The sequence below is a fragment of the Orbicella faveolata genome, unplaced genomic scaffold, assembly GCF_042242905.1.
Source record: "Orbicella faveolata isolate gen_17 unplaced genomic scaffold, um_ofav_v1 contig_34, whole genome shotgun sequence".
NCBI lineage: Eukaryota > Metazoa > Cnidaria > Anthozoa > Scleractinia > Merulinidae > Orbicella > Orbicella faveolata.
Genome location: NW_028301563.1, coordinates 16,169,728 through 16,193,291, shown reverse-complemented (window position 1 = coordinate 16,193,291; position 23,564 = coordinate 16,169,728). Strand labels below are relative to the sequence as shown.

Sequence of the window (23,564 nt, the reverse complement as noted above, 5' to 3'; positions counted from 1 at the left end):
CTCAATTTGTTTGTCAAGGATACCGCAATCAGCAAAATTGACCAAAATTCATTTTGAAAGCCAACCGGAAATCCACTATTGTTTGAAGAGTTGCGTGACAGTCACTCTCTCCTTTGACGTGACTCTCTAGAGAGACTGGTATCGAGATTGTGATTGCAGAGGGCCGCCTGGTAGATTTCGCTGTACAATCTGCAAAGTCATGATGGCACCGATGCAGTTTCTAACCGTTTACTTGTCATTTATTTCTGTCGTGCTTTCCGTGAAGCCCTGCCTTTCAGACTACACTGCGGCAGTTTACGAGCATGTTACCTTCTTTGTCTTCCAAAACAAGACTGAATTATCACGCCCTGGAGCGTTGGAAATTATGAAGAAAAACCTGGCTGTCTTCCAAACAAAGGCGGCCTTAGCGAAGTCCAAAGGTGCTGAGATCATCATTTTTCCAGAAGATGGGCTGTATGGCTTTGATTACACACGCGAACAAATCTTTCCCTTTCTTGAAGTTATCCCGAATCCATCGAAGTTGCAGAAGAGTTGGAATCCTTGTACAGATCCAGATCGTTTTGACAAAACCGAAGTGTTACGAGAGCTGAGTTGTATCGCTCATAACTCTTCCATTGCAGTGGTGGCAAACATGGGGGATGTGCAATACTGTAACAAGTCGGATCCACACTGTCCCGAAGATGGCAGATACCAGTTTAACACTGATGTGGTATTCGATACAGACGGCACATTACTGGCAAAGTACCATAAGCAACATTTATTTCATGAAGATCAGTTCAACACGCCTCAGAAAGCGGAAATCGTGATTTTTAAGACATCGTTCGGAGTCACATTTGGTGTTTTCACTTGTTTTGACATGTTATTCTATGATCCCGCTATTGAGCTTGTTGAGAAGTTTGGTGTTCGCAATATTGTGTTCCCAACTGCATGGATGGATGGCTTCCCTATCCTGGCCTCAGTAGAGTATCAGCAAGCATGGTCACGATTGACATGTGTCAATCTTCTCGCAGCCAATCAGCATTTGCCCCTGGTAGATATGGTAGGGAGTGGGATTTACTCTTGCGGAGAACCATTATCATATATTTATGATATGAAGACTTATGAAGGACACCTCCTAGTCGCTCATTTGCCAAATTTAGAGCTACATCCTGAACTTCCTATTCTGCAGACATGTCAATCAAGAAATGAACCATTTAATTTACAGCAATATAACATCAAACAGATGGGATCACCATTTCATTCCAAGCTGTTGAATGACATGTACACCTTTGTCGCACTTGATGGTACAAAGGGTATTGCTACTGCCTCAGTTTGCACCAATGAGCTCTGCTGCCATGCAAGTTACAGCTTGCCAAGTCAACAATCTTTCGAGAGTGAGCTTTTTGCATTGGGGGCATTTAATGGCCACCATGACCCAGAAGGCTACACTATCCAGGCTTGTGTTTTGATAAAATGCAACAGTATGGAGAAAGATTCCTGTGGTACACCAACACAAACGTCGTCAACCATGTTCAGCTCATTCCAACTGTCTGGAAACTTTTCAGCAAAGGCACATGTATTTCCTGAGGTTCTAGCATCTGATGTGGAGCTAATCCCAGCCAAGATGATGTCAGTCTCTGGAAATGTTATGAGTGTAAACTCATTTGAAAAGCCTTTACTATCAGCTGTCCTGTTTGGCCGGATTTATGAGCTTGATCGTGTTTAAAATGAATAATTAATGACTTTGACTACAAGGCTCTTGATGGCTATCTTCTAATTGGCCTACGTTTTTCCTCGGGGGTGGGTATGGCTACACGTACGTGCTGTAGGCTATCTTCTAATATTTTGGGCATTAAGTAGACTTAAAACAAAAATATGACATCAGCAGTAGATTTTGGGGAGGGGCCTGGTGGAGCCCAGCTCCCCTTTTGCTGGAAAATAAAGAGCCCATGTTAATTTCAATTCTCTAACAGCAGCTGCCATCTTCAACAGTATGAAAAGTGTACCATGCAAGACCCTATATAATGTACTAAAAATTAGTTACATGTAGATGTAGGCAATTGCTTGAATCTACAGAAAATCAGACATTATTAACCATAGATTATGATTTAGTTATGTAATATCATTGGCTAAATTACAATAAAATTAATGCTGTAAACCAGCTACCATACAAACTTTCAAAACCTTAACTTCTGAAGTTGGCATTGTCACTTGTGGCACATTAGAACCTATGACACATAAAACCAAGACAAGCAACTTCATTAACTGAGGTCAAAACTAAAACTAAGTTGCTACAGTTTTAAGTAAATTTTTTTTCTACACAGCCTCCATGAAAAGCAGTTTTCAGTTTTTTTTGGAATTTTTATTCCTTTATTGTAGTTAGGAATATAGATAACCAGTTGATTATCATAATCAAGTGAACTCAACTGAATCAAGTGATCAAGTGAATCAATTCGAGTTAACTCGTTTTCTAGAATCGGAACAAAACTTTGGAATGAAATACCTATATCTTTAAGAAAACTTCCAAAAATTGTCTTTTAGAGGAAACTAAAACAAATACTTTTTGAAATTCTAGCTTCAGAAGACTTTTTTATTGATCTTTCAGAAATCATTCAAAAAGTAAAGCTGAATTTATTTTCCTCTTAGTGTGTATTCACTAATATTCAATAATATCGTTTTAGTGTATCTGTAGTCTCTTGTCATAACTGTTGTCAATTATTATTTGTAATACCATTAGTTTATTAGTTGTGTCTAGTCATTGTTGTCAATTTTAGTCTCTTTAGTTCTCTTGTTGCCTTCAGTTGTATTTAGTTGTACCAAGTTGTATATTAATAATTCGTGTAAACGCTTAGATTAGCTGCTATCTGCAGGCATGTTACAATAATTTTAATTTGAAAACAAAATAAAAAGTATATATGTACGTATAAATAGACTGATGGAATTACTGTTTTTAAATAAAGTTCTCGTATCATATTGAGAAACTTTATTTGCTATGGTGTCCAATATTCTGGGTACTGGACTGGAACTAGCTTGCAACTGGGGCTAATGTAAGGAGTCTTTTCAAAATGTAAATGACATTAATCTCTTTAATGACATTTCTGGGGGGGGTACTCCCTATAATAGCATCTAGGGGGAGGCTCTGCTCAATAGGGGTACCTTTTTCAGGCTTCAGGTGTATAAGAGGGGAGGGATTTCTCAAGGTGAGGTATATGACAGGGTAAGGAAATCTGTCATTTGGGTGTCAATGGGGTCTTTAATTCTTATTCAAATATTCTGAGGAGACACACCTTGTGGCTGTATATGGTAATGCTTCATGTTCTGCTGTAAAGTGGTTCATTATAATAGTCTATCGCTTCATTCTAAGGGGTTAGAAAAGGGATGCAATGTTCTTAAGGTATACAAAAAGGGTACCTATTCTGTCTAAATGGTATACAAGAGGGTAAGGGGTTGGACCTCAGGGCAGAGCCACCCTGTATAACATCTGTTAGAGTACCCCCCCCCCCCCCCCCCATGATCTTCCCCAACATAAGCCTCCATTGCAAGCTAGTTCCAGAACAATTCCAAGAATACAAATATGGCCTATTCAAAAATAAATTATTGGCCAGGTGTTTCTTAAATTCAAAATCCCCTAGCTGGTTGTTAGTAACCAATCAGCTTTCTAGTCTAACCTCCGAGCTAAACCCATTTAACATATTGCTTGACATTGGAGTGGTCCAATCAAATCAATTACTGGCAATTGTAATATGGTGTACTTCAATTAATGAAGACACCCCACCCTCTTCCTGAGACTGACAGTAATAAGCCCCTTTGCAAGCAAGGCAGGAGGCTTGTTTAAGACATTTAACTCATGGATGGGAGCTACTGCTGAAAAATGAGAGTTGTTCTTTGCAGTTACATATCAACATAAGCAGTTGGAAAGAAAGCCTGCAAAAAACTGCTCATGTTGACATCTGCAACTGTAAAGATCCCATTCCCCTTTCTTGTTTCTAATGCAGTTAAAAAAACAGTTCTTGAGACACTGACACAAATGCCACATTGTTATTTTTTGGGCTGTGTTGATGCTGTGTTGAGAGTGGGGGAGGAGTGGGACTGGGAGAGACAAAGAACAGGTTGAAAGCACCAACAATTTAATAAATTGGTACAGTGAGAGTTGAGTGTCCTGGCCAATAACAAAATGCAAGGACCCAGCTTGGCCTAGAAAAATACATGTACCTTCTCGGTTAAGGATCCACTTTAACATGTTAACCACAATAGGCTACCTTGAACCGGTCATTACCAAGGGATAGTTGGGTAGGAGAGAAGATAGTGGAGTGCAGAATTTCTAAGGAGATGTTAGAAGGGAGAAAAATTGTGGTAAGAATCTTTATTTACTTACTCAAAACTGATTTAAGAAAATTAAAGAACTCATAACTGTACAACACATTTAGGTACAATAGTAACATTATAGACTTAGAGCCAGGGTTTTCAAATGGGCACTGGGTAAATTGACTGGCTGTGGGGACAATTTTGCTTGGCTGGTTTGACCATCTAACGGAAAGTTTTTCTTACAAAGAAGTTCAGTTCTAATAGGTTTGCCCACCTGTGAAAACCAGTTGCCCTTCTGCTGAAAATGTTATTGAAACCCCTAATAGATGCAAAAACTATTAGGTTTCTTTAATACCTGCACAACAGGTGTAATTTTGTTTCACTTGTGATATACATTTCTGGTGCCAAGTTTGAAGCAGACTGCTCTTATATTTCCAGAGATATTCTTTATCCATAATGTTTTACTTTAGTAGCACAACTTATGGCATCATCTGACTTTCCTAATTTGCATTAGGTACACAAAAACATCAGTATTTCTAAAAGGAAAGATATTCCAAAAAGGGAAATGCCATTCTTTATTTTGAAGAGCCTTTCAATTAAGCAGTAATTACCTTTCATTTCATAGGCACTTTAATAAAAATTATTTATCAACAAAAAGCTTTTGTAAACTTTATATTGTCACTTTTATCTGTAATTCATAAACAAGTAAAAATTAGCGATAAGAAAGAACAACGTTTCGGTTACATCGTGACACCATTTTCAAGTTCAAATGCAAAAAAGATAAACTGTCAGAAAATTCGCCCAAGATTAACATACTTCATAATTACATATACAATGTCATGCAAGTAGTTTTGCTTGAAATGAGTCCGACTGAACATTGAGAGATGGAGTTAATTCTCTAATTAGCAGCATTTCATGCACTAAACAATCGAACTTATTCATGCACTTCCTGAGAACGAAAAAATGTCTGTACAGGTCTTTCGGAAGAATCTTGAGTGAATTTTCTGACAGTATATCTTTTTTGCATTTGAACTTGAAAATGGTGTCACAGTGTCACTGAAACGTTGTTCTTTCGTATCACTAATTTTTACTTGTTTATGCTTTACCAGTAATTTGCTATAAAAACATAAATTTTTTCTCTATCAGGCTGTTACATTGAGAGAATTGAGGAATTCTTAAACTTCAAAAGAGTTCATGATGAGGAAATGCTTAACTTGAAATTTGTAACAGCTGTCAGAATTGCAAGTATTGATTCACCGTCAGGCCTTTGGATTGATCCACCAGACTCATTTGCACTGGAGCTGTGAGTTGCATCTTTGAAGCCATACTTCATGTACAGCTGTATCGCAGGTACCTGAATGTTGGAAGTTGTTAAAACAATCATCTTCATTCTATGTTTTTTTGCATGTGTAATCACTTCAGTGAGCATTCGTTTACCAATGCCCATTCGTTTATAACCTGGCACCACATACATTCGCTGCAGTTCAAATACTCCTGGCTCCTGGTTCTCATCGTGACGGAGTCCAACCATACCAACAACTTTACCGCACAACTCAGCTACCCACATGTGACAGCCTTCATCTGACATGTATGACTTCTCGATATCCCTCATATCAGTTCTCACTGTGTACTTAACATACTTGTAACAAGCAACATGCAGACTTATGTAGAAAAATGTCAACAGAATCAAAATGATAAACGCAAACACCACAAAAATCCATGTTGACCACAATACTGCTGCAAGTGATGCGAAGATAATTGCCATGCCAATGTACCATGATGATTTTAATATGAAAGTTCTAGCAAGATTTTTTATGTAATCTTGAAATCCTTCCATAAAAATCTGAACACATTCTTTTTTATCAGAACGCTGGAAGGAGCGAATGGTTAGCCTGTCTTTGACTTCAGGGTAATGTGTAGTCCAGTGTTGTACAGCATCTGAGGAAACCATATTTTTCTTGTAAAAAAAGCAAAAAATAAGAAGACAATATTTAAAGGTAGTAAAATGCATCCGAGAAGCTCTAGGCTTATACAAATTCTAAGGGGTTATTAAGGTTTATACAAAAATATTTCACTGACAATTCAATGACTCTGTAGACCAACATATTACTCAAAAGAGTTTTATGATATGATTTGCACTCTACTTTATAAAATAGAGGATATTACATGGTGGTGAGAAGATATGAATTTTATGTTTGAGTGGCAAGAACTATATCTCACTCGTTCACTGCGCTCACTCGTGAGATATTGTTTTTGCCATGAAAACATAAAATTCATATCTTTGAGCTAACGTGTGATGTTCTTTTTATTATGTAAACATACTGATGACAGCGTTTTTGACGATTTTCCCAAGATTTCTGACCACTTTCCGAAGATTTCCGAAGATTTTCCAAAATTGTTCTGAAGGCCTGACAAACATTTCCGAACATTTTCCGAACATTTCCAAACATTTTCCGAAGATTACTGAAGATTGCTGAAGACGACCAAAGATCCGAAGATGTTTCGATCAGACACCAACAAATTAAAGTGTGGCTAAAGAGACAAAAGAAAAATGTTATCAAAAATGATATCTTCACATGTGAGGATATCTATCGTTTTTATCAATTCGTTAGCACTCCGTATACCACTGACTTTTAAATAATAAACTTATACATTCATTAATACCTTTTCTGTTTAAGAGCAAACTCAAGGCTGCTCACTGACAATAGGAGAAGGTTCAGGAGGTGGTGGCCCGGTGGGCATACATTTTTTGTTGTATTTATAAACTGAGTACTTTTTCACTTATTTTTTCCTCGCAGCTTCGATTAAGCATGAAGAAAAGTTCAGAAATTTCATATTGACCAGTTAGATCTGCTCGCAACAGAAAAGCCTGAAATTGTCTTCAACGAGAGGTGAGCCTTGAGCAAGCACTGTGCTTCAGTCTGTGCCCTGCAAACTTCTGCATGTATCATAATTCAACATATTACAAGTTCATTTCAAACAGCAGTCACAGACAATAAAAACCAAAAAGATTCTTCATGTTTCCTCAACAGTGTCTGGCTTTAATGTAAAGGCACAGGTAGACTTTTAATGCTATCTGGACTGCAAAAGAACACAGGGCTGTCAATAAGGGCCGTTAAACCCGTAACACCTGTTATGGCTAAGCATCTTTGATGGACCCTTGATGTTATGGGTGAACTAGCCTGTAGATACAATTCACCCATAAAGTAACAAGTTTGCTATGGATGTGAAAATCAAGGCTCCAGGTGAATTAAAACTTAATGACAGCCCTGAGCCGTATTTGTTGTGAACTCCTGTGGTTGTAGAAAAAAAAGCTGTGGAGCCACTGTCAAAACGGCCGGTGAGCAATTTTTGCAAAATGGCTGTATTGCAGTCTAATGTGATTTAAATATATGGACAAGCCACAGATAACATACCACTTTCATTGCTGTCTTTCATTGTCTGGCATGTCAGCTAAGCTGTGAAATCACTTTTGACAATTTAGTGGGAAACATGCAAGAAACTGATCTATGTACAACAGGACTGTCATTAAGTTTTAAGAGTTCAGTCATGTGTTGTCTTGATCTTCACACCCATTACAAACTTGTATCAAAATGGACAAATTCACCTGTAGCATTACGGGGGCCCTGATCAACCACATGAATTCTGACTCAGCAGGTGAACTGCCTGTTACAGTAATGAAAGTCACAATGCACTTCTTTCAGTTGTATTCAGATCCCCAAGGAAGCCGAGGCAGCAGACTCAAAAGACAGTGTCAATATTCCAATTCATTTGTTGTGCACAGACATGAAAGAAAACTAGAACTAGTATCTAAAAAGACTATTAGGCAGTCTAGGAGAGGTTAATCTCAAAAACATCCCTTGTCCCCTTGATATATATGATCATGTTCACCAAGACCCCCGGGGGGCCCTCAGAGGAATACAGGATGAGAAGGAAAGTCCTTTAGCCCCCAAGTCCATTAGCCCCTAACCAGAAGTCGATAAGCCCCCATTAAGGTTAAGAAAACGAATAATAATAATAATAATAATAATAATAATAATAATAATAATAGTAATAGTAATAGTAATAATGATAATCCCTTTCTATTTACATCAATTTTTGTTAAAATCTGTCAGAGCTAATCTAATATATTTAGAAGAATGGCAAATTACAGAATATTAGAAAAACCATCTGAACAACCTTGACTTTTTACCTATTCAAAATGTCAGACAACATCATTTCCATGATGAGGCAAAGTATGAAAAAATTTCACCAAAGGAAAGTATAAATATTAAGGAGTTTATGCACCAGTCAAAATAAATCCCCCCCGCCAAAACCCGGAAAAGGGCGGGGGCTTGGACAAAACAACTTGAAAAAATGAGCCAATGTCCCCACCTCCAGGGAAACATTTCCATTCCAATGTCCTCACATGCCACCGACTACAATTGAAAGGATATGCCGAGGTTCCAATTTCTATTTATTTATTTTTATTTATTTAAAATAGATTGAAAAGCAACAAGTAAGTTACTCATGTTTCTCTCCGCCATTTTGGTTGCCTTCTGGGCTGGTCCCAGTCTCTTTGCAACACACAGTTCTGGTATGGACACCGAAGAAGCAATTCTAGTCCAAGACCCTGTGTACCGGTGTCACAGTGATACGTGTATCCCCGTGATATGTGTATCCCCAGTGGGATACATAAAACACTGATACGCGCCTGGGTATTCAACGAACAAAATGGCGACTCGGTTGCCAGGTTCCAACGAGCGCTGTAAAGAGTAGGAGAAACCAGAAATGAATTCGCGCCCAATGGAGCAGCTTAGGACTTCTTGAGTTTGGTCGAGTTCCAACCAACTCGATTGTATATCTGACTAAAACTTCGAACAGCGGATACACATATCACTAATTATTTTATTTCATGGCGCAGTGATTTCAGTGTGTATCCCCTAAACACAGCCATTGGATTGACTATCTACCGGATTGAAAAAGGGACCAATTATTGCCGAAACGTGCTGGCTGCTTACTCACGACGACGTTTATACCCAGGTTGAGGTTTGCGGAGTTTCCAACTCGAATGTCTAAATATCTAAACTGAAATTGCGTGCAGGGGATACACATCACTAGTTATTTCATGGCACACACAACTGTTATAATATAATGCATCAACCTTGTCAAAACTGCAGACAATATTAGCACGCAACGTTTTTAAACGGCTTGGGTTTACTGGAGTTTGAAACTCGATAATTCCACTAAAAACGCATGCATGCGTGCATGGGATAATAAGGGATACACATATCACTGATTATTTCATGAACTAGTGATATGTGTATACCCATGGACACAGCTGTTATATTGGCTTTCTACCCAAGAAGAAAAATGCCCATTACATTTGCATTGTCAAAACTGGCTTGCAAGAAATATTCACGCCTGGCATTTATTCATAGCTTGGGATTTCTGGAGTTTCACTGACCTCAGTTGTATACGACCGTATGCAGGGGATACACATATCACTAATTATTACATGGCGCAGTGATATGTGTATCCCCTGAAGACAGCCATTATCTAGGCTAACTGCCGAAGAATAAACGTTGATTATTATGAAACTTGCTAGCAATATTCGCAGTATAGCAATGTATACAGCTTGAGACTTAACATATCTTACAAAAAGTCGAACTGAAAAGCAGGTGCAGGGGATACACAAGTGCCACTAATCATTTTATGGTGAGCGGGTCGAAGCAGTGATATGCGTTTCATTCCACGAATAATTCAGATACAAACAATGTGATGAACATTGGAGAATATGTGTTACTCGAGGGGTGAGAATGCACCGCGCAATTATATCATCCTAGAAATTCCGTGCCATGAAACTCAAATTGAAATATATCTAGATCCATTTGGTGTTCAACTTTAAATTCATGATATCCTGCTCGCAGAAAACTAGTTAGGATCAAGAACACAATTCCAGCAGCAGATACGTAAGCTTTTTCAGCTACAAAAATTGAGATTTGTGTTTTAAGTCTGTTTGGGTTAGTCGTTCGTCCAGTAAGCGACCGAACGACTAGAGCACTTTCAAGGAGGATATGGCTATTTAAAGTAGAGGGGAGGGGGGTGGGGGATCCACATATCACTGGTCGCCATTTTGGAGGGGATACACATATCACTAGTGATATGTGTGCGGGGATACACATATCACTGTGACACCGGGACAGTTTTGAGAGTCAACGATCGGTTTTTGTTCTGCTAATGTCCCCGCCTTTCCCAGGTTGGGGGGCGTGATTTCCTTTGACTGGTGCATTAGGCCAAAAATTATGAGGAATATATCTGCCTGTCATCAGATGAGATGTTGCCATTGCAACGGCCTTAATCCAAAAACTGACAACCAAAAAATAAGCCTTATTTTAACAGTACCCGTTATGGTAAATCTCTACTGGGAAAACTTTAAGAGAAATTAACCAAGCTTCCTTTTCTAACTCGCGCTCTATAGGCAGGGTGTTCGTAAATACTCTGGGAAACCACATTAAAGCGATCGGATTCCCAGGATCTATGACCTTCAGTGTACATGGACTCTACATGGTGCAAGGGGTTGCATATTAAATTATATCAGCTTACCTGCCAACTTTCCTGGTGGACCTCCCGGAGAAGTCGCCTTATCAGCTAGATATTGAGAAAAGTGCTTAAGACAAGTTACTTCGGCCGAATTTTCGCATAATTATATTTTCTTTACAGCAGGGCACGGGATGAATACTGCGAAAAGTACGAAGACAACGAAAAAATCTAAAACAATCTGCCTTCAACTCCACCATCTTCAAAAAGTCACGTATAAGCACATAGGAAGTTCGAGTGCCGTTCCCACTATCGGCGCCATCTTGATACATCGTTTGCGAGGAATCTGGGGAGGAAATTAAGTTGACAAAAGCTCACATTGTAGGGTCCACAAGGGACTATTTTTGTCCTCTCCTTGAAAAAGGCGTGGTTGTCTGATCACATGGGAAGGGGGGGGGGGGGGGAGGGAGGGAGAGGGGTTAGCGGAGTCATAAACCTCCTGGTTCCCTTACCTTAGCCCGCTCTCCCGTACCCTGTACCTTTATCTCCCGTCACTCCCGCTCTTCACAGTTAAATATTGACACAAGGAGTTGGGAAGAAAGCCCGCAAAAAAACTACAAGTTGATATATTCCATTCCCTTTTGTTGTTTCTACTTTAAAAGCCAGTCCTTGGGACACTAAGATAAATGCCACCTAGTGAAAAAATCTGTTACAGTGAAAAACATTGCGTTTTTTAAATATTAATTTCCTTAACCCCAAAGCGGTCTTGGAATGTTGGCACCGGGCTGTCTATAGAGGATATTACACGGTGGCGAGAAGATATGAATTTTATATTCGAGTGTCAAGAACAATATCTCACGAGTGAGATATTGTTCTTGCCACAAGAACATAAAATTCATATTTTTGAGCTAACATATAATGTTCTTTTTATTACATAGACATACTGATGACGGCCAGTGGGGCCCTGGATGACGGAGTTCTTGATATTCTGAAGATTTCCGACCACTTTCCAAAGATTTCTGAAGATTCTCTAAAACTTTTCTGAAGGTCACACAAACATTCCCAAACCCTTTCCGAAAGTTTCCAAAGATTATCAAGATTGCCGAAGACTTTCGAGTTAGACCCAAAGATGTTTCAATGATACACCACCGAATTAAAGTACATTATTTAAGAAACAAACTTGATATCAGTGAAATTGTCGATACCTTCACTAGTGAGCAAGTCTCGGATGTGGTTTCATATGAATTTTACGAGTGGTGTATTTTCCAGTAAAACACTCATGTCTATATAGTAAATATGTTGTCTTGTCAGGAGTGGAACGGGAGGAGACAAAGCACAGGTTGGTAGTGTCAAAAATTTGTAAATTGGTACAGTGGGTCAGTAAAAGTGTCCTGGCCAAGAACAAAATACAAGGACCCAGCTTGGACTAGAAAAATACATGTACCTTTTGACTTGGTGCTAACCACAATAGGCTACCTTGAACCAGTCAGTATCAAGGGATATAGTTGAGCAGTAAAGAAGATAGTAGAGTGCAGAATTTCCAAGAAGATGTGGGGAGGGGGATAAATTGTTGTAATTGACAATTATTCTTTGAATGCATGTCAGATATGAGATGGCAGAGAGCCAACAAGGCTAGTCGCTGAGTTGGTAAAAATCATCTCATATCCAACAAGCCCAAGTGGAATAAATGTTTTACTAAAAATGTCTCCAAAATATAGAAAACTAACATAAAATAAAAATATAAACGAACCAACAAATTACAGCTAGGCTAACCGTATATGAAGAGCATGGTATAATGGCTCATATTTATCATGATGGCTTCACTTCACTTTGACTTTTAGCCATAAGCCTCTGGTGTCTAGCCAATAAAAACTCTTAAATTGTATTATCCAATGATTCAGTAAACTTGTAATAATAATCTTTATTTAAACGCTCTTGAAAAACTGATACCAAAAGAAATGAAAGAACTTATATTAAGATGACAACACAATTGGGTACAATAGTAAGATTGTACACATAATGTATGATTGTAGATTCAAAAACCATTAGGTTTGTTTATTAATAAAAATTATTTATAAAAAAGCTTAAATCTGTAACTTTATATTGCCACTTCTACCAGTAATTTGGTATAAAAACACGGCTGTTATATTGAGGGAATTGAGGACTTTTTGAACTTCAAGAGAGTTCATGATGAGGAAATCATTAACTGGAAATTTGTGAGATCAGTTAGTATTGAAAGTATTGCTGGCCTTTGGATTAATTTGCCAGATTCATTTGCACTATGTGTTACAACTTTGAAACCATACTTCATGTACAACTGTATGGCAGCTACCTGAGTGTTGGAAGTTGTTAAAATGATCATCTTCATTCTATGTTTTTTTGCATGTGTAATCACTTCAGTGAGCATTCGTTTACCAATGCCCATTCGTTTATAACCTGGCACCACATACATTCGCCGCAGTTGAAATACTCCTGGATCCTGGTTCTCGTCGTGACGGAGTCCAACCATCCCGACAACTTTACCGCACAACTCAGCTACCCACATGTGACAGCCTTCATCTGACATGTATGACTTCTCGATATCCCTCATATCAGTTTTCATTGCATTATTAACATACTTGTAACTAGCAACACGCAGACTTATGTAGAAAAATGTCAACAGAATCAAAATGATAAACACAAACAACACAAAAATCCATGTTGACCCCAATACTGCTGCAAGTGATGCCAAGATAGTTGCCATGCCAACATACCATGATGATTTTGACAAGAAAGTTACAGCAAGAGCTTTTTTGTAATCTTGAAATCCATCCATAAAAATCTGAACACATTCTTTTTGGTCAGAACGCTGGAAGGAGCGAATGGTTAGCCTGTCTTTGACCTCAGGGTAATGTGTGGTCCAGTGCTGTGTAGCATCTGAAGAACCCATATTGTTCTGACTTGTAAGAAAGAAAAATAAGAAGACAATAATTGAAGGTACCATAAAATGAAGCTTAGAAGCTCTAGGCTTATTCAAAGTCAAAGGGGTTTTGGGTATTCAGGAAAGGTTTATATTAAAAATGTTTCACTGACAATTCAAAGACTCTGTAGAGCAACATATTACACAAAAGAGTTTTATTAATGATATGATTTGCACTCTACTTTATAAACTTATATATTCATTAAGACCTTTTACTGTTTAAGAACAAAGGCTGCTCAGTGAGAATAGGAGAAGGTTCAGAAGGTGTTGGCCTGGTGGGCATACATATTTTGTATTAATTTATAAACTGAACACTTTTTCATTTATAAATATTCCTCACAGCTTAGATTAAGCATGAAGGAAAGTCAGAAATTTAATCTTCACATGTTAGATCTGCTCACAACAGAAAAGCCTGAAATTGTCTTTAAAGAGAGGTGAGCCTTGAGCAAGTACTGTGCTTCAGTCTGTGCTCTGAAAACTTCTGCATGTATCATAATTCAACAGTACTAGGTCATTTCAAACAGTAGCCACAGATAATAATTTCCAGTTATCTAAGGGAAAAGATTCTTCATGTTTCTTCAATAGAGTCTGGCTTTGATGTATAGGCACTGGTAGACTTTTAATGCTATCTAGACTGCATTAAAGAGCCGTATGTTTCTTGTGATTAAAAGCTGTGGAGCCATTGTCAAAACGGTGAGCAAATTGTGAAACATAGGCACGCAAGGCGTGCAAGAGTTATTTTTTTGTGAACTATAAGTCTTGGAGATAGGCGCGTTCATGGAACTGTTTACAGTAATGATTTGGTTGATTTGACAAGTGTTTTTGGCTGCGATGTACAGCAAGAAAGAAACTGGGAGTTTATGATGTACATAAGATGTTAAATCGGTAATGGTAAGATAACTAAATAGTAAGCCATAAAATGATTGCCTGAACAAACTACAGTAATCTGACATGTCTCCAGATTAATGCAGATACCATCTTATTTTCTAACAGGCAATTTTATTCGTTCTTTGATACAACCCACACTGTGATTGGTCTGACACGCGCACATGCATAACTCCCTCACTCACCGATCACTTAGCCCTTCCCCTGGGGGGGAGGGGTGGACTCCCTTATATGGGTTATATAGGTCTGTGCGGCCCCGAAGGGTATGGTTTTTCAGTCGTTTTGGGTAAATAGGGTATCGATTTTAGCTGATTTGGGCCATTTTGGTCATAAATAGGGTACGGTTTTTGCACTCTAGCCTTGATATGGGCATGCTTTAAGAAGAAGCCACTTTTTCATCATTATCGAAAAGAAAATCAACAAAAGCCCTTCACAAATTTATATGTTTACGGTAATTTAACATTGGTTTGAACTAGGGAGCTAATTATAACGCAGGTCTGAAACATGGTTTTGATTTGAGAGTCAGGTCGTAAATAGGGTTTCGAATTTTTGGTCAGGTCATAAATAGGGTAAGGAATATCGCAGATTTTGGTCATAAATAGGGCAAGGGTTTTGGGAAGCGGGCCGCACACCCCCAACCAATTTTTCTGGGAGTACCCCCTCGGGAGCCCTTCCAGCCCCCAAGAGGAATTTTTGCCCAAAAATACTCAAGTTAAGAGAACTTTTCGCATTTTATACGAGTCGTAAGTTTACCCTTTTTACACAACACAACGCAACAACACTACTTCACCGAAAATTGAAAGAAAGAGAAAAAAACCTCTCTGACACGTTGAAAGTCTGATTTAATTAAATTGCACTTTAACTTGGTGCCACACAGTCTTCAAAGAACATTTGAACAGTTTTCATACTTTTTACCTTTAAAAATACCGGACTGAAAAGAATGTCATAAAATGCCCATCAAATAAAAATATTAAACTGCCACTGCAGAGACGTAAAAACACTCTAGAAATGAAAGCTTCTTTTTTGTTTAACCTGGGAACAATAGCCGATAACTTGTAAGCTCTAATTGAATTTACTCCCATATGAAAAACAAAAGTGTTGAGTTACCATTTGTAACTAAAAATAGTAAACATCTCGTGGAAACAAGTGGTGATGATTGGTCAGCTCTAATTGAATTTACTACCTTGTGAAAAACAAGAGTGTCAAATTACCCATTGTAACTAAAAAATAAAAATATCTCGTTATATTTGCATGCAATAAGAACAAAACAATCGTTACCTGCACTTACTATTGTAAACGTTAGAACTGCTTCAAATCTAAATAGTCTCGTCTCCTCTAAAACATGTCCTAAGAACTAGAACCGACAATTTGTGACCTCTAATTGAATTAACTCCTTGTGAAAAACAAAAGTATCAAGTTACCCTTTGTAATTAAAAATAAAAATATCTTGTGCCATTTGCCTACTACTCATGAACTGCTTCAAAACTCAAGACTCATCTCGTTCATAACTAGCCACCATTACACTGAAAATTATGCACTCTAAAACAACCCAATGTACGTATGTAACTGTCACACTCCCCTCCAAACTGGACTAAAAATCACAAACCGGCAACATACACGTCACTCGTTATTTTTCAATTACCAAAGTCCTTGTGTTTATACATACCTTGTGTTTCTCACATACCATTTACCTTTAATTACAACAAGAAATTTGATTGGCTGTTCATAGTAGATCCAATCTGATTGGTGTGACATACATACATCTCTCACTCACTCACTCACTCACTCACTCATTGACCCATCCATAACATACCCGACACGCTGACTAAGAGGTATTTTTTTTATAAAAAAATAACTCAAAAATGACTGTTTTGCAGTTTAATGTAATTAAAATATATGGAGATGCCCTAGATAAATACCACATTCATTGCTCTCTTTCATTGTCCGCATGTCAGCCTAGTTGTGAAATCTTTTTTGACATTTTAGTGGGAAGCATGCATACTGAATGAAACTGATCTATGTGCAACAGGACTGTCATTAAGTTTTAAGTGTAAGTCGACATTTGTTGTCTTGATCTTCACACCCATTACAAACTTGTTATTCTGTAGGTGAATGTGTAAACAACAGGCAAATTGACCTGTAGCATTGCAGGGGCACAGATCAAGCACACTCTGAATCAACAGGTGTTATGGGTTACTGCCCAAAATGACAGTCACAGTGCACTTTTTTCAGTTGTATTCAGATCACCAAGGAAGCCTAGGCAGCAGTCTCAAAAGACAGTGTCATGTATTCCAATTAATTTGTTATGCACAGACATGTGAAAAGAAAAGAACTAGTACCTAAAAAGACCATTGGGCAGTCTAGGAGAGACTAATCCCAAAAATATCCCTCGTTCCCTTGAAATAAATGATCATATTCACCAAGACCCCTTGGGGGCCCTCAGAGGTATACAGGATGAGAATGAGCCCTTCAGCCCCCAAGCCAATAGCCCCTAACCAGAAGTTGATAAGCCCCCATTAACGGCTAAAAGAATGAAAAATAATAAACAATTATTGGATGAGGTTTTTGTGATATCCAGAATAATCAAGTTTGAGGTACAGTGAGGGGCCCAGTTGTCAGCCGGCCCCAGTTCTCGGCCACTTTTTGTTCAGCGTTTATTTTTCGCACCACAAATGAATCTGAATAAAAAGTAATGGTTTCCAAAGGTAGCTTGATTCCTTGTCTTCCTTTATGCCGAGTTTTGTTTCGTCCTGTCGAGTTTTTCTGTGAGCACGTCGAGGTGTCGCGAAGGTAGGTGAATTTGGTTTCCCCGAAAACTTGTTTGTTTACGGCTACTCGAATTACATGGTTTAATTCAAGTTTATATTTTGTCCGTCTAGAAAGCCCAAATGAGCCAATTCTTGGCATAAAGGATGTAGAGTGATAAAACTATCTGTTAAATATAAACTTTTCCTGGCCTGTTTAATTCTTTGACCTAAATTCACCCCTCAATATTTCCTTAGTACTTTTGCGCATTTGCCTATTCTCGGCCACCCTGCTCGCCTTCAACACTAAAAGTGCTCATAGTTTTGTGTGGAGTATTCGTGTCAAGTCAGTTGTAAAAATAAAGGGGCAATTCCATGTGAGAATGTGAAAAATCCAGATTTTTAAAAAGTGGTTGGACTTAAAATCATACCCTGTACTATGTTGTTGACAAGTTATAGTACATAGAAAAATAAGTTTCAGTTTGCTTGTGATAGCAACACATTCAGGGGGGGTCTCCAAAGTAAGTGTTTATTTTTTAATAATAAACAATAGGTGAGAGACAAATTTTTAACTTGCTATATAAAACTTGGAAATGATTTGTGTCTACAAACAGTTATATCAAAAGAAATACCTCAAAGGAGTTAATACATAAAAAATGTAAATTTCACCCTGAACTTTTTTTAAAAAATAGTTATTAACAAAGTAAATTTTGTTACGGACGTTACGTAACGTCCGTAACGTTTACACAATCTTTTTCCATTCTTAAAATAACTATTTAAAAGATTTCAAAGATATTTCTGCCACAAAGCTAAATATTCTTTAGAAACAGTTTGGTAAAAAGCAGTCCCTGAAAAACTGCAACATTTTCCAAATAATGGTAACAAAACTTTGTTACGGACGTTACGTTACGGACGTTACAATTCTTGAAGCTTACATTTGAAAAAGTCTCAAGAACCCAAACATCACACTCAAAGACAATTTGTCTTTTTAAACATTAACTTGTTGCACCTAACATCAATGGAATTAGTATTCTGGTTAAACAGTTATTTCTCTTGATAGTTTTTCAAACTTTCTTGTGTTTCCTTATAACTTTGAAAAGTTTTTCCACGGCAGGCAGCTCCGGAATTTCAAAAGGCCCACTGATAAATTGGGGAACATTTACTGGATCAGAAAAAATGTTTGAAAAGTGGACTGTGTCCACGTCATCTCGTCTAGGCCAATGGAAAGTACTGGCACTATTTCTGTGCAGGAACTTGAATTCTACAAAACTGCCAGTTTTCTTCATTACTCTCCCAAAATAATAGGTTTTGACGTAATCAACTGCATAGTATTCCCCTGGTTGAATAGTTGGTGGTGGAATTGGGCAAAGGCTTTTCTGGTGCAACTCTTGGATCATCAGTTGCCTGTATGCCAGAACCTCAGTTTTAGGGATCATCACAGATCTTGTAGCCACACATCTTGCATATAGGCAACTGAAACTTCCACAGTCATAGGTATTATTCTGTTCTGGAATCTCACCAGGCTTGTTTGAATAGAAAGACCACTGGCTGACATCAGTCGACCGGTCAGCTTTCAAAAGAAGTGACACCATCATTTCCACTCGCTTTAAGACAGTTGGCTTAACAAACTGACCTGGCAAGCTGTCGAGCACTATGATACACATTTCCTGAGGAAACATCACTCCAAGGAACCAATGTTCACCCTCAGTATCATTGCAGGGAAAGAAAACTGCATCTTGTTTGAAAAGGTCATCTTTGTCTGTCAGAGGATCTTTCAGGGTCTGCCTTTGCACCAGCTTTTCAAATTCTTCCCATCGAAAAATTTCCACTTTAACACCCTTTTGAGCACTTTCAGCCTTGACTAGCTGTAGATATGCATCAACAATAAAATTTGTAACCCACTTTGATTCATCTTCTACAGCTTTTCCTTCGAGCTCTTTCAAGTCCCTTATGTCAATTAAGGGATCACCCTTAAAGTCAATGGCTTCACTAATAATTAGCCCTGCCATTAGACTGCTGAATGGAGGAATTTGGAATTCAGTGCAGTGGTCATTAAGAATTGCCCTGATGTGGTCAGACAAGCCTTGCTGTATCTGAATAATAATTTCCTCTTCATCAGTCATAGGTGTGTCAGCTGGTAATGTAGCATATGTGCACAATGGCGTGTCATCTTCATCATCAGCAACATCACCATCACTACCTCCATCGCCACTACTCTCTTCATCCTCACTGTCCCCACTGTTGTTACAGGAACCGTCACTGACTTCAGATCTGGTTATTTCATTGATTGAGTCACTACAGGTTTCTTCAGCATCATTTGATCGTTCAATCTCATGAAGAACAGATAGCTGACTTGAATAAAGGAGACAATGTACTTGACCATTCTCTGCTGGTGCTATGCAGTGGACCTTGCTAATTCCTGGGATAGCTGTGGCTTTTTGAAAGCATTTGTCCAGTACAAGACCACTGCCTAATTCATCAATATCCTTCTTAAGACATAGTTGAATGTTGATTGATTTGCAGAATTGTGCTGCAACGTTTGCAAAGGATTTTGCGTCCTGCACATTTGCCACTTTCCTCGTGGACACTGCAGTCCACACCATCCTTTTTACTGTTCCTCCCAAGCCATCAACCACTCCTTTGCCATGGGAAGTGGCAAAAAAGTGCCACTTTATTTTTAGTCCCTTTCTCTGAAGAGTATGGTAGAAGCCAGCCATGTACCTGTTTTTAAATTGGGAGGTGGGCCCATCAGAAGAGATGTTGACAACTTTAACCTGTGGAAAATTTTTCTTGACAAAATTGTTTACCACAATATCCATAAAAACAGTAACTGATTTCTTGTCATGGTCGAGGTCATCACTGACTATAACATGTGAACTGCACTTTGTGTTGTCATCCGAATCTTTAGTCCAAATTGCAACAGTAAAGAGTGTAACCTGTTGCTGACTCCAATGCGCTGCTTGAACTTCGTCTTGATGCTGACAGGTATAATTTTCAGCAAAATCAACTTGGACAACAGCTTCATCTGGTTGCATTTGAGCTGTGCGTTTTTCAAAAAATTCTGCTTGTTTCCTCTTTACAAAAACATGCTCCAAGAATGAAGGCATTTTACTTTGAAGAGAGTGCAAGGCTTCTTCAACAGTTCCCTCTTTGGTGACTTTCTCCATCTTCTTCACCAGTTTGGGTTTGCCTTGTTTGGACTGAACTTGTTGCCACTGAACAATTTCATCCAGAGCAGCATCTTCCTTGACTGCATCAAGCCAGGCTGGACATGAACCACATTTGCTCATCATGCATTCTTCTTTATTGCTATCGCAGACAAAGTTATCAACAAATGCTGCAGAGTAGGAAGGAAAACTTTGGATTTCTTTTGTGAGGCATTCGCAGAGCAACTTCACGTTGTCATGATACTGGCAGAGACAAACCTGCCGTGGCATGAATGCTTGCAGCAGAACATTCTTTGGTCTAAGAGAGCAGAATTTGCTGAAGCCAATCTTTACCTGAGGGTTCTCTTTCTGAAACAGTCCAAAAGTCTCTTTCAGTGACCACATCAAGTGCCTCTTTTGTAGTTTCAACTTCTTCTCATTCTCTTTCATGATAACATAGTCTTTACGCCCTGGTGCTTGTCGAGAAATGGAATCTCGGTAGTAAAATTCTTGAACACAGTCTACTGTGGACTTGGCAATGCACTTGTTGCCAGTGGATTTCTGGTGTTCACTTGAAAGTGGAAGTCCATGTGACTTTGCAATCTTTTCGATTACAGCTTTTCGTTTCCTTGGGCTATTTGGTAGTAATGGTGAAACTTTGTGTACTGCTTTACCCAGTGCTTGTGGAGTTTTGTAAGCATAGCTTACAGGAGTGTCACCAGGATCTTGTACATGTGAGGCAGACAACTTTTTCTTAAGCCTGTGCAATCGCACTCTTTCCCTACACTTCTTTCTTTCAAGTTCAGCTTTTCTTGGATCAACAGCTTTCTTTCTACTTTCCCTTTTCCTAAGTCTGTCTTTCTCTTTATGTGCTGCATGCTTTTCTGCATTTTCTTTGATTTTTTTTCTGTGATTTCGGACTCTTTCTGCCACAGTTAAACGCATTTTTGGATATGTGAATTCTCAAAGAAAGCAGTGTTTTAGAGAAGGAATTAATTATATTCACTGGAGTCCAGTATATGTCTGTGGGCTCAGATAGTTTGCAAAGAGCATGCTCAAAGCTGAGTACATTATGTAAAATGAATGTAGTGTCCTTCATACTGTGTTGGGACATTTCACGCCTTTAACATAAAGTACCAACCAGTTTGATTTATAAAATGTTAAATACAAGCCTTTTTAAACTTATATGTCCAAAAAACTGTGGCCAACAATACAAAAAAGCTGATTTATTGTGTGCATTTTATAATAATGCACACAGTGTAACGTCCGTAACATTGGCTGTAACATCCGTAACGTTAAAGTTCACATAGCATTATATAATTGCGAAAGCCAGTTTAAATTAAATTAAGCTTTTTGGTTCACACAACTACTATACTTCAAATATTTGGAGCAGTTCATGCAATAAGCCCTGACACTTCACAGGAATTTTCCATTAATACCAGTGCTCTGGCTCATGTGGTTGTTTTTTATGTAACGTCCGTAACGGTGTGTTTATTGCTCTATTTTAAAATATAGGCCAGTCAAGTGGAAAACTTTTATAACTCAATTAATGCGTCAGCAGGCACAAACATGATCAGCAATGTAACATTGGACAATCTCTTCCTATCCTTTGCCTGTGCTAGATTAAAGTTTCAAAAATGACTCTGAATGTAACGTCCGTAACTGTGGAAATGCCCAAAGCTGTATTGGAGTGGCATGCTAAAAACTATGAGCTCTGACTTAACCCCGTTTTAAATACCCAACTCTTTTTTATCCTCGCTTGACTGCACTTAAGAGAAAAACTAGGTGTGCAAAAAACTTCCTGTTCTAACATGAAACAAAGCTCTTTAGCGATAATTTGTGATCGAAATATCAAAACACAAGCCTTATAAGTGATTTATCAACAAAAAATGGTAATAAAGCGTTGTTCATTCTGAGGAATCGCATGCACTCTTTTGTGGCCGAGAACTGGGCCCGCTGGCCGATAACTGGGCCCACGAACGAAGCCTCCATTTTCGTTATTACTCCGGAGAAAACAGCGTTGAGCAATCGATTGCTCTACATGTGTAAACTGAATGCTGAAGCTAGTTATGCGTGAAATTTTAACTCCTTACGGCTATTCCAAGATGAGAAATACAAGGCTTGTGTTTTGATATTTCGATCACAAATTATCCCTAAAGAGCTTTGTTTCATGTTAGAACAGGAAGTTTTTCGCACACCTAGTTTTTCTCTTAAGTGCAGTCACGCGAGGCTAAAAAGAGTTGGGTATTTAAAACGGGGTTAAGTCAGAGCTCATAGTTTTCAGCATGCCACCCCATTACAGCTTTATTTTTGCAACTGACTTGACACGAATACTCCACACAAAACTATGAGCACTTTTAGTGTTGAAGGCGAGCAGGGTGGCCGAGAATAGGCAAATACGCAAAAGTACTAAGGAAATATTGAGGGGTGAATTTAGGTCAAAGAACTAAACACGCCAGGAAAAGTTTATATTTAACAGATAGCTTTATCACTCTACGTTCTTTATGCCAAGAATTGGCTCATTTGGGCTTTCTAGACGGACAAAATATAAACTTGAATTAAACCATGTAATTCGAGTAGCCGTAAACAAACAAGTTTTCGGGGAAACCAAATTCACCTACCTTCGCGTCACCTCGATGTGCTCACAGAAAAACTCGGCAGGATGAAACAAAACTCGGCAGAACGGAAGACAAGGAATCAAGCTTCCTTTGGAAACAATTGCTTTCTATTCAGATTCATTTGTGACGCGAAAAATAAACGCTGAACAAAAAGTGGCCGAGAACTGGGGCCGGCCGAGAACTGGGCCCCACACTGTAGACAGTGTTTACGTCTTCTGGTCGGGGGCTGTACGGTAAGCCCAAGAGTCTCGGCGTCGACTTGTACATAGCGCAAGGGCCGGTTGCATAATTATATCAGCTTACCTGCCAACTCTCCCGGATTGTATGTACCAACTATCCTAGGGACATCCCGGAGAAGTCGCTCTATCACCTAGATATTGAGAACCGTGCTACGTCTTTTCATCATTAC

At 38.6% G+C, this 23,564-nt stretch overlaps 3 protein-coding genes and 1 pseudogene across 9 annotated transcripts; 1 reads left to right on the top strand and 3 right to left on the bottom strand.

The window, feature by feature from the left end:
* The first annotated feature begins 160 nt into the window (after positions 1-160).
* LOC110041570 (pantetheinase pseudogene) lies at positions 161-2,960 on the top strand (annotated as a pseudogene).
* A 1,367-nt stretch (positions 2,961-4,327) lies between these two features.
* LOC149105029 (putative N-acetyltransferase camello) lies at positions 4,328-23,478 on the bottom strand. Of its 6 annotated transcripts, none has more exons than XM_089270585.1 (3): positions 10,870-11,164; positions 6,607-7,365; positions 4,328-6,222 (listed from the first exon to the last, which is right to left on the bottom strand). In XM_089270585.1, exons 2-3 carry the CDS (start codon positions 6,722-6,724, stop codon positions 5,477-5,479), a joined length of 864 nt encoding a protein of 287 aa, XP_089126711.1. In that variant the 5' UTR covers positions 6,725-7,365; positions 10,870-11,164; the 3' UTR covers positions 4,328-5,476. The 6 variants fall into 6 exon arrangements, with proteins under 6 accessions (XP_089126711.1, XP_089126712.1, XP_089126714.1 ...); XM_089270586.1 differs by having other exon boundaries at positions 6,607-6,816; XM_089270588.1 differs by lacking the exons at positions 6,607-7,365; positions 10,870-11,164 and adding an exon at positions 23,459-23,478 and having other exon boundaries at positions 4,328-6,241.
* Positions 12,477-23,550, bottom strand: LOC110041571 (putative N-acetyltransferase camello). 2 transcript variants are annotated; one of them, XM_089270589.1, is made up of 2 exons: positions 23,459-23,550; positions 12,477-13,742 (listed from the first exon to the last, which is right to left on the bottom strand). In XM_089270589.1, exon 2 carries the CDS (start codon positions 13,730-13,732, stop codon positions 12,989-12,991), a length of 744 nt encoding a protein of 247 aa, XP_089126715.1. In that variant the 5' UTR covers positions 13,733-13,742; positions 23,459-23,550; the 3' UTR covers positions 12,477-12,988. The 2 variants fall into 2 exon arrangements, with proteins under 2 accessions (XP_089126715.1, XP_089126716.1); XM_089270590.1 differs by having other exon boundaries at positions 12,477-13,738; positions 23,459-23,545.
* LOC149105030 (uncharacterized) lies at positions 18,366-22,023 on the bottom strand. The gene has a single exon (XM_089270583.1). The coding sequence runs from the start codon at positions 21,480-21,482 to the stop codon at positions 18,456-18,458; it is 3,027 nt and encodes a 1,008-aa protein (XP_089126709.1). The 5' UTR covers positions 21,483-22,023; the 3' UTR covers positions 18,366-18,455.
* Positions 23,551-23,564: the final 14 nt, after the last annotated feature.

Coding starts and splice junctions, on each gene's coding strand:
- LOC149105029 (XM_089270585.1), bottom strand. CDS start 6,724: ATGTTCGGAAAATGTTCGGAAATGTTTGTCAGGCCTTCAGAACAATTT. Junction 6,223..6,606: donor CGTCAAAAACGCTGTCATCA/GTATGTTTACAT, acceptor TGGTTTCCTCAG/ATGCTGTACAACACTGGACT.
- LOC110041571 (XM_089270589.1), bottom strand. CDS start 13,732: ATGGGTTCTTCAGATGCTACACAGCACTGGACCACACATTACCCTGAG.
- LOC149105030 (XM_089270583.1), bottom strand. CDS start 21,482: ATGCGTTTAACTGTGGCAGAAAGAGTCCGAAATCACAGAAAAAAAATC.